This window comes from Zonotrichia albicollis, chromosome 30, assembly GCF_047830755.1.
Source record: "Zonotrichia albicollis isolate bZonAlb1 chromosome 30, bZonAlb1.hap1, whole genome shotgun sequence".
Lineage (NCBI taxonomy): Eukaryota > Metazoa > Chordata > Aves > Passeriformes > Passerellidae > Zonotrichia > Zonotrichia albicollis.
The window spans coordinates 3946677-3957261 of NC_133848.1; the positions used below are offsets into that span (position 1 = coordinate 3946677).

A 10585-nucleotide genomic window follows, 5' to 3' on the forward strand; every position below is an offset into this window, starting at 1 on the left:
AGTTCTCTTTAGATCAAGTAAAGGGTTTTAAAAAGGGGGGAATAAATTCTAAGGAAGACGTAATTAAAAATAAAAATTCTCTTTAGTTAACGTGCTTTTGCAAGGCACTCAAATGTTTAAAAAAAAGGGGAATGGATTGTACAAAAAAATGGGGAATAAATTCTAAGGAAGACGTAATTAAAAATAAAAGTTCTCTTTAGTTCAAGTAAAGGGTTTTAAAAAGTGGGGAATTAATTGTACAAAAAATAAATAAATAAATAAATTGGGGAATGAATTCTACAAAAAAATGGGGAATAAATTATAAGGAAGAAATAATTTTAAAAAAAATTCTCTTTAGTTAACGTGCTTTTGCAAGGTAGTAAAGGGTTTTAAAATGGGGAATGGATTGTGCAAAAATAAATAAATAAATAAATTGGGGAATAAATTCTAAGGAAGACGTAATTAAAAATAAAATTTCTCTTTAGTTCAAGTAAAGGGTTTTAAAAAATGGGGAATTAATTGTACAAAAAATAAATAAATTGGGGAATGAATTCTACCAAAAAATGGGGAATAAATTATGAGGAAGACGTAACTAAAAATTAAAAATTAAAAAGTTCTCTTTAGTTCAAGTGGGTTTTGCAAGGCACTAAAAAACTAAAAAAACGGGGAATAAATTCTAAGGAAGACGTAATTAAAAATAAAAGTTCTCTTTAGTTGAAGTAAAGGGTTTTAAAAAATGGGGAATGAATTGTACAAAAAAATGGGGAATAAATTATAAGGAAGAAATAATTAAAAAAAAAATTCTCTTTAGTTGACGTGGTTTTGCAAGGCACTAAAAAACTAAAAAATGGGGAATTAATGATAAGAAATAGTTTAAAAAATAAAAGTTCTCTTTAGTTAATGCGGTTTTTGCAGGGTACTAAAATACTAAAAAATGGGGAATTAATGATAAGAAAGAAATAATTTTTTTAAAAATTCTCTTTAGTTGATGTGGTTTTGCAGGGCACTAAAACCCTTTAAAAAACAGGAATAAATGAGGAGAAAGAAATAATTTTTAACAATTTGTTTTCTTTAGTTGATGTGGGTTTTGCAGGGCACTAAAACCCTTTAAAAAATGGGGAATAAATTCTACAAAAAATCAAATTAGATGGGGAATAAATGATCAGAAAGAAATAATTTTTTCCAAAGGTTCTTTTTGGTTGATGTGGGTTTTGCAGGGCACTAAAAAACTAAAAAATGGGGAATTAATGATAGGAAAAATATTTTTTTTTTTAAAGTTCTCTTTAGTTGATGTGGATTTGCAGGGCACTAAAACCCTAAAATTGGGAATAAAAATTATAAGAAAGAATTAATAATAAAATAAAGGTTCTCTTTAGTTAATATGGTTTTTGCAGGGCACTAAAATTAAAAAAAAATGGGGAATAAATTCTACAAAAAATCCAATAAGATGGGGAATAAATGATCAGAAAGAAATAATTTTTTACAAGGGTTCTCTTTGGTTGCTGTGGGTTTTGCAGGGCACTAAAACCCTTTAAAAATGGGGAATAGAAAATAAGAAAAATAATTTTTTTAAAAAAAGTTCTCTTTAGTTGATGTGGCTTTGCAAGGCACTAAAACCCTAAAATTGGGAATAAATTATAAGAAAAAAATAATTTTAAAAATAGGTGATGTGGGTTTTGCAGGGCACTAAAACCCTTTAAAAAATGGGGAATAAATGAGGAGAAAGAAATAATTTTTAAAAATTTGTTTTCTTTAGTTGATGTGGGTTTTGCAGGGCACTAAAACCCTAAAATTGGGAATAAAAATTATAAGAAAAAAATCATTTAAAAAATAGGTTCTGTTTAATTGATGTTGGTTTTTCAGGGCACTAAAACCCTTTAAAAAATGAGGAATAAATTCTACAAAAAATCAAATTAGATGGGGAATAAATGATCAGAAAGAAATAATTTTTTACAAGGGTTCTCTTTGGTTGCTGTGGGTTTTGCAGGGCACTAAAACCCTTTAAAAAATAGGAATAAAAGAGAAGAAAGGAAGAAATAAAAACAGAAATCACCACAACTATATATAGCAGTGTAATCACTATTGCATGCCTACTACAAACTGCAATTAGCCTGGTCTCGAGGCGCAGGTTTGCCTGCAATTAACGGATGAATTAATGAGTTTTCTGTCACTCTGGAGTTGTGTTTGTGTCTTTGCTGGCTTCTCCCAAAATTCCCATTTCTGCTGTTGGATCCTGGCTGGGTCCTGCCTGCCCTGGGACAGAGGAGAGAGCAGGGAAATGGAAACGGCCCCAAAAAATGGAATTATTCTGTGTCAGGTACTGAAAATGGGATTATTCTGTGCCAGGTACTGAAAAAATGGAATTATTCTGTGTCAGGTACTGAAAATTGAATTATTCTGTGTCAGGTACCGAAAATGGAATTATTCTGTGTCAGGCACCGAAAATGGGATTATTCTGTGTCAGGTACCAAAAATGGGATTATTCTGTGTCAGGCACTGAAAAAATGGGATTATTCTGTGTCAGGTACCGAAAATGGAATTATTCTGTGTCAGGTACCAAAAAATTGAATTATTCTGTGTCAGGTGCCGAAAATGGGATTATTCTGTGTCAGGTATTGAAAATGGAATTGTTCTGTGTCAGGTACTGAAAATGGGATTATTCTGTGTCAGGTACTGAAAATAATGGGATTATTCTGTGCCAGGCACTGAAAATGGGATTATTCTGTGCCAGGTACCAAAAATGGAATTATTCTGTGTCAGGTACCAAAAATGGGATTATTCTGTGCCAGGTACCAAAAATGGGATTATTCTGTGTCAGGAACTGAAAAAATGGAATTATTCTGTGCCAGGTCCTGAAAATGGGATTATTCTCTGAAAATGGAATTATTCTGTGCCAGGTACCAAAAATGGGATTATTCTGTGTCAGGCACTGAAAATGGAATTATTCTGTGTCAGGTACTGAAAATGGGATTATTCTCTGAAAATGGGATTATTCTGTGCCAGGTCCTGAAAATGGGATTATTCTCTGAAAATGGAATTATTCTGTGCCAGGTACCAAAAATGGAATTATTCTGTGTCAGGTACCAAAAATGGGATTATTCTGTGCCAGGCACTGAAAATGGGATTATTCTGTGCCAGGTGCTGAAAATGGGATTATTCTGTGCCAGGTACTGAAAAAATGGGATTATTCTGTGCCAGGCACTGAAAATGGGATTATTCTGTGTCAGGTACTGAAAATGGAATTATTCTGTGTCAGGAACTGAAAATGGGATTATTCTGTGCCAGGCACTGAAAATGGAATTATTCTGTGCCAGGCACCGAAAATGGGATTATTCTGTGTCAGGTACCAAAAATGGGATTATTCTGTGCCAGGCACTGAAAATGGGATTATTCTGTGTCAGGTACCAAAAATGGGATTATTCTGTGCCAGGCACCGAAAATGGGATTATTCTGTGTCAGGTACCAAAAATGGGATTATTCTGTGCCAGGCACTGAAAATGGGATTATTCTCTGTCAGGTATGGAAAATGGAATTATTCTGTGTCAGGGACTGAAAATGGAATTATTCTGTGTCAGGTATGGAAAATGGAATTATTCTGTGCCAGGAACTGAAAATGGGATTATTCTGTGTCAGGTGCTGAAAATAATGGAATTATTCTGTGTCAGGTACCAAAAATGGAATTATTCTGTGTCAGGTATTGAAAATGGAATTATTCTGTGTCAGGTACCAAAAATGGAATTATTCTGTGTCAGGTATTGAAAATGGAATTATTCTGTGTCAGGTGCTGAAAATGGGATTATTCTGTGCCAGGTGCTGAAAATGGAATTATTCTGTGCCAGGAACTGAAAATGGGATTATTCTCTGAAAATGGGATTATTCTGTGTCAGGCACTGAAAATGGGATTATTCTCTGAAAATGGGATTATTCTGTGTCAGGTACCAAAAATGGGATTATTCTGTGCCAGGCACTGAAAATGGGATTATTCTGTGCCAGGTATTGAAAATGGAATTATTCTGTGCCAGGTACTGAAAATGGGATTATTCTGTGCCAGGCACTGAAAATGGGATTATTCTCTGTCAGGTACTGAAAATGGAATTATTCTGTATCAGGTACTGAAAAAATGGGATTATTCTGTGTCAGGTACCGAAAATGGAATTATTCTGTGTCAGGTGCTGAGAATGGAATTATTCTGTGCCAGGTGCTGAAAATGGGATTATTCTGTGCCAGGTACCAAAAATGGAATTATTCTGTGTCAGGTGCTGAAAATAATGGGATTATTCTGTGTCAGGTACTGAAAATGGAATTATTCTGTGCCAGGCACTGAAAATGGAATTATTCTGTGTCAGATACTGAAAATGGGATTATTCTGTGCCAGGTACCGAAAATGGGATTATTCTGTGTCAGGTACTGAAAATGGGATTATTCTTTGTCAGGTCCTGAAAATGGGATTATTCTCTGAAAATGGAATTATTCTGTGTCGGGTACTGAAAATGGAATTATTCTGTGCCAGGTACTGAAAATGGAATTATTCTGTGTCAGATACTGAAAATGGAATTATTCTGTGTCAGGTACCAAAAATGGGATTATTCTGTGCCAGGTATGGAAAATGGGATTATTCTGTGCCAGGTATTGAAAATGGGATTATTCTGTGCCAGGTACTGAAATCTCCATCCTGGGGTGTCCTGGGGGTCCCAAACCCCAAACCCCAACCCCAGCAGGGCCATCCCGGTGATTTGGGGTCACACAGGGGCTGCAGGAACTGGGAATCCTGCTTGGGTAAATTTGATTTTATCCTGCTCATTTTAATTTGATTTCATCCTTTCTGTGCATTTCATCTTGCTCATTTTCATTATTTAATCCCACTCATTTTAATTTGATTTAATCCATTCTGTGCATTTAATCCCCCCATTGCTTTTGTGGGGGTCAGGCTGCAGGAATTGGGGAAATCCTGCTCATTTCAATTTTATCTAATCCTGTACATTTTCATTATTTAATCCTGCTCATTTTCATTTTGTTTCATCCTCCCTGTGCATTTAATCCTGCTCATTTAAATTTTATTTAATCCTGCTCATTTTAATGATTTAATCCTGCTCATTAAAATTTTATTTCATCCTCTCTGTGCATTTAATCCTGCTCATTTTCATGATTTAATCCTGCTCATTAAAATTTTATTTAATCCTGCCCATTTTCATGATTTAATCCTGCCCATTTTCATTATTTCATCCTGCTCATTAAAATTTTATTTCATCCTCCCTGTGCATTTAATCCTTATCATTTTCATTATTTAATCCCGCTCATTTTAATTTTATTTCATCCTCCCTGTGCATTTAATCCTGCTCATCTACATTATTTTAATCCTGCTCATTTTAATTTGATTTAATCCTGCTCATTTTCATCATTTAATCCTGCCCATTTTCATTATTTAATCCTGCTCATTTTAATCTGATTTAATCCTCTCTGTGCATTTAATCCTGCTCAGTTTTATTGTATTTAATCCTGTTTATTTTCATTATTTAATTCTGCTCATTTTAATTTGATTTAACCCTCCCTGTGCATTTAACCCTGCTCAGTTTAATTTGATTTAATCCTGCTCATTTTCATCATTTAACCCTGCTGAGTTTAATTTGATTTAATTTCCCTTTCCCCAGGAAAAGCCAAGCCCCGCTGTGTCAATGACTGGGGAGGGAATTTCCAACATTTCCCAGCAAATTCTGATTATTTCTGTTCAAAAGCTGAGCCAGGAAAGCAGAGCTGGTCCGGGAAAAGGTGAAAAATCTGAATTTCCACAAAATGAAAAATCTGAATTTCCACAAAATGAAAAATCTTCACTTTGGGTCAGAAATGATCCAAAACCGGCACGAAAAATGGTGAGAATCCTGAAATTTTCACCTGAAATTTCAACCTGAAATTTTCACCTGAAATTTGAACCTGAAATTTTCACCTGAAATTTTCACCTGAAATTTCAACCTGAAATTTTCACCTGAAATTTTCACCTGAGATTTGAACCTGAAATTTGAACCTGAAATTTGAACCTGAAATTTAAACCTGAAATTTGAACCTGAAATTTAAACCTGAAATTTTCACCTGAAATTTGAACCTGAAATTTTCACCTGAAATTTGAACCTGAAATTTGAACCTGAAATTTGAACCTGAAATTTGAACCTGAAATTTTCACCTGAAATTTTCACCTGAAATTTGAACCTGAAATTTGAACCTGAAATTTTCACCTGAAATTTAAACCTGAAATTTGAACCTGAAATTTTCACCTGAAATTTAAACCTGAAATTTCAACCTGAAATTTTCCCCTGAAATTTAAACCTGAAATTTTCACCTGAAATTTCAACCTGAAATTTTCACCTGAAATTTGAACCTGAAATTTTCCCCTGAAATTTAAACCTGAAATTTAAACCTGAAATTTGAACGTGAAATTTTCACCTGAAATTTGAACCTGAAATTTTCACCTGAAATTTGAACCTGAAATTTTCACCTGAAATTTAAACCTGAAATTTGAACCTGAAATTTTCCCCTGAAATTTTCACCTGAAATTTCCACCTGAAATTTTCACCTGAAATTTTTAAGAATTTTTGGTTTGTTTGAAGCCTGCAGGGATTTGGAGCAGAAATTGATAAATTTTGGATTTGGGAATTCTGCTCCCAGCCCAGCCAAGCATTAATGGGAAGCACTTTGGGAAATTAGAAATAATTATCATTAAAATTCTATAAATTATTATAATTAAAATTATACAAATTATTCTCATTAAAATGTTACAAATGATTATCATTAAAATTATTCCTGGCTTTACAAAGAGAATCCTTGACAGCCCCAGGGTTTTCAGGAAAGGAAATTCAAAATATTTTCAAATTTTTGCAGCCAGACTGCTCTGGGATGTGAATAGAAATGCAAATAACAGATTAAAAAATTAAAAAATTAAAATAATGATCATTTTCAGCTTTTCTGCCCTGAAATGGGAATTTCTGAGCCAGGTTCTCCCCAGGGAGCAGCAGAAATCTGGCACCGCTCTGGCGCCTCCCTAAAACTTCATTTTATTTTTTCAAAGCTGATTTTTCTCATTTATTTTGATTTTTTGCAAGCTGATTTTTCTCACTTTTATTTTATTTTTTACAAGCTGATTTTTCCCATTTTATTTTATTTTTGCCAAGCTGACTTTTCTCATTTATTTTATTTTTAGCAAGCTGATTTTTCTCATTTTTATTTTATTTTTGCCAAGCTGATTTTTCTCATTTATTTTTATTTTTGCCAAGCTGATTTTCCTCATTTATTTTATTTTTTGCTAAGCTGATTTTTCTCATTTTTATTTATTTTTGCAAAGCTGATTTTTCTCATTTATTTTGATTTTTGCCAAGCTGATTTTTCTCATTTTTATTTTTGACAAGTTGATTTTTCTCATTTTATTTTATTTTTGCAAAGCTGATTTTTCTCATTTTTATTTATTTTTGCAAAGCTGATTTTCCTCATTTATTTTGATTTTTGCCAAGCTGATTTTTCTCATTTTTATTTATTTTGCCAAGCTGATTTTTCTCATTTATTTTATTTTTTGCAAGCTGATTTTTCTCATTTATTTTTATTTTTGACAAGCTGATTTTTCTCATTTTTATTTATTTTTGCAAAGCTGATTTTTTTTTAATTTTTTGCAAGCTGATTTTTCTCATTTTTATTTTTATTTTTGCCAAGCTGATTTTTCTCATTTATTTTGATTTTTGGCCAGCTGATTTTTCTCATTTTTATTTATTTTTGACAAGTTGATTTTTCTCACTTTTATTTTATTTTTTGAAAGCTGATTTTTCTCATTTTTATTTTATTTTTGCCAAGCTGATTTTTTCCTTTATTTTGGTTTTTTGCAAGCTGATTTTTCTCATTTTGATTTCTTTTTGCAAAGTTGATTTTTCTCATTTATTTTATTTTAGCAAGCTGATTTTCCTCATTTATTTTAATTTTTGCCGCTGATTTTTCTCTGATTTTTGTGCTCTCTCCCTGTCTCTGCCTCCACTCCCAAAATTTGATTTTCCTCCTTTTCCAGGACCAGAATTTCTGAATTTTCTCAAAATCTCCCAAACCCTTTCCCACAGTTCCCCCCTTTGGAAATTGCTGTAAAATCCCTTTAAAAACCGATTTTTTTTGCACTTTTTGCTGTAACTTTTCACCATTTTTTCCCTCAGAAATCATTTTCCAAAATCACTCCAAGGACTAAAAATTCCCTTTTTCCCTTCGCTGTGATTTTCACATCAATCTCTTCAAATTCCTTTGGTTGAAAAGGAAAATAAATTGAATTTTTTCGTCGCTCAGGGTCAATGGATTGAGGGCAGGTAGGAGGAGCTCCAACATCTGGAATAAGAGAGAAGTGGAAAAAAATGCAGATTTTCTATTTTTGAATAGAATAAAAACCTAAAAAATAAAAATAGGCAGTAAAGTGACAGCAGACTCACTGTAAAATCCCCAGGTGTGGTTTTATTCTTTATTCTTTATTTTGTGTCTCCTGTTGTCAAATGGACAGTTACGACTTGGTGTGGAAATAAAAATAAATAATAATAATAAAAATAAAATAATAATAATAAAGAATAAAAGGCAAAAAAACCTGTAAGCTAACCTCCATCCTGTAACGCTTCCTTGTATGTGGAATTTGTTAAAGCAAATAAAAATGAAATAAATTTAATTTTTTGGTGGTTTTGTCTCGTTTGTGACCGTGGGTAACAAACATTGAAATTCCGGGTTCGCTGCGGAAAATCGGAATTTCTGCTGGAAAAGGGAATTTATTCACAGGGGAAGAATAAATCTCGGGGGAAAATAAAGCGAATATTGAGTTAAATATTGAATGAAATATTGAATTAAATATTGAATTAAAGCAGGGCTGGAAGGGAGGAGGATTCAGGGTGAGCCAAGCAAGAGGATGGACAGAGATTTATTGATAAAAATAAATTATTTATTGGATTTTTTTATTTATTATGGACAGGGATTATTGATAAAAATAAATGATTTATTGGATTTATTTATTTATTATCGATAGAGATTAATGATAAAAACAAATGATTTATTGGATTTATTTATGGACAGAGATTTATTGATAAAAATAAATTATTTATTATTTATTATGGACAGAGATAATTGATAAAAATAAATTATTGGATTTTTTTATTTATTATGGACAGAGATTTATTGATAAAAATAAATTATTTATTTGATTTATTTCTTTATTGTGGACAGAGATTAAGGATAAAAATAAATTATTTATTGGATTTATTTATTATTGATAGAGATTATTGATAAAAATAAATTATTTATTGGATTTATTTCTTTATTATGGACAGAGATTAAGGATAAAAACAAATTATTTGTTGGATTTATTTCTCCATTGTGCACAGAGATTAAGGATAAAAATAAATTATTTATTGGATTTATTTCTTTAATACCGACAGAGATTATTGATAAAACCAAATTATTTATTGATTTATTTATTATCGATAGAGATTATTGATAAAAATAAATGATTTATTGGATTTATTTCTTTATTATGGACAGAGATTATTGATAAAAACAAATTATTTATTGGATTTATTTATTTATTATGGACAGGGATTATTGATAAAAATAAATTATTGATTTATTTATTATCGATAGAGATTATTGATAAAAATAAATGATTTATTGGATTTATTTCTTTATTATCGACAGAGATTATGGATAAAAATAAATTATTTATTGGATTTATTTCTTTATTATGGACAGAGATTATTGATAAAAATAAATTATTTATTGGATTTATTTCTTTATTATGGACAGATATTAAGGATAAAAATAAATGATTTATTGGATTTATTTATTTATTATCGACAGAGATTAAGGATAAAAATAAATGATTTATTGGATTTATTTCTCCATTGTGGACGGAGATTATTGAGAAAAATAAATTATTTATTGATTTCTTTATTATCGACAGAGATTATGGATAAAACTAAATTATTTATTGGATTTATTTCTTTATTATGGACAGAGATTACTGATAAAAATAAATTATTTATTGATTTATTTATTATGGACAGAGATTATTGATAAAAATAAATCATTTATTGATTTATTTATTATCGATAGAGATTATTGATAAAAATAAATTATTTGTTGGATTTATTTCTTTATTATTGACAGAGATTATTGATAAAAATAAATTATTTATTGGATTTTTTTATTTATTATGGACAGAGATTATTGATAAAAATAAATGGATTTATTTCTTTATTATGGACAGAGATTAAGGATAAAAATAAATGATTTATTGATTTATTTATTATGGACAGAGATTATTGGTAAAAAATAAATTATTTATTGGATTTATTTATTATGGACAGAGATTATTGATAAAAATAAATTATTTATTGATTTCTTTATTATCGACAGAGATTATCTATAAAAATTAATTATTTATTGGATTTATTTCTTTATTATGGACAGGGATTATTGATAAATTATTTACTGGATTTATTTCTTTATTATGGACAGAGATTAAGGATAAAAATAAATTATTTATTGGATTTATTTCTTTATTATCGACAGAGATTATGGATAAAAATAAAATATTTTATTTATTTATTGATTC

The 10585-nt window shown here is 30.5% G+C and overlaps 1 protein-coding gene across 3 annotated transcripts; it reads left to right on the plus strand.

Annotated features, from left to right (window-relative positions):
* The first annotated feature begins 46 nt into the window (after positions 1–46).
* Positions 47–4599, plus strand: LOC141725555 (uncharacterized). Of its 3 annotated transcripts, XM_074529420.1 has the most exons (14): positions 47–2296; positions 2444–2472; positions 2621–2649; positions 2682–2739; positions 2877–2934; positions 3031–3059; positions 3118–3206; positions 3294–3438; positions 3584–3731; positions 3915–3972; positions 4031–4055; positions 4097–4148; positions 4207–4235; positions 4297–4599. In XM_074529420.1, the coding sequence occupies exons 1-14, from the start codon at positions 2277–2279 to the stop codon at positions 4494–4496; spliced, it is 969 nt and encodes a 322-aa protein (XP_074385521.1). In that variant the 5' UTR covers positions 47–2276; the 3' UTR covers positions 4497–4599. The 3 variants fall into 3 exon arrangements, 1 of the variants encoding a protein (XP_074385521.1); XR_012577348.1 differs by lacking the exons at positions 2877–2934; positions 3031–3059; positions 3118–3206; ... (4 more) ...; positions 4207–4235; positions 4297–4599 and adding exons at positions 3060–3117; positions 3468–3483 and having other exon boundaries at positions 52–2356; positions 2444–2503; positions 2682–2710; positions 3352–3380; XR_012577347.1 differs by lacking the exons at positions 2444–2472; positions 2621–2649; positions 2877–2934; ... (6 more) ...; positions 4207–4235; positions 4297–4599 and adding exons at positions 3060–3117; positions 3468–3486 and having other exon boundaries at positions 52–2356; positions 2650–2710; positions 3352–3380.
* Positions 4600–10585: the final 5986 nt, after the last annotated feature.

Bases quoted from the DNA above. Each gene is read 5' to 3' on its own strand.
- LOC141725555 (XM_074529420.1), top strand. From the start codon at position 2,277: ATGGAATTATTCTGTGTCAG. The intron at 2,740-2,876 runs GTACCAAAAATG...ATTCTGTGCCAG, and splicing joins ATGGAATTATTCTGTGTCAG to GTACCAAAAATGGGATTATT. The intron at 3,439-3,583 runs GTACCAAAAATG...ATTCTGTGCCAG, and splicing joins ATGGGATTATTCTGTGTCAG to GAACTGAAAATGGGATTATT.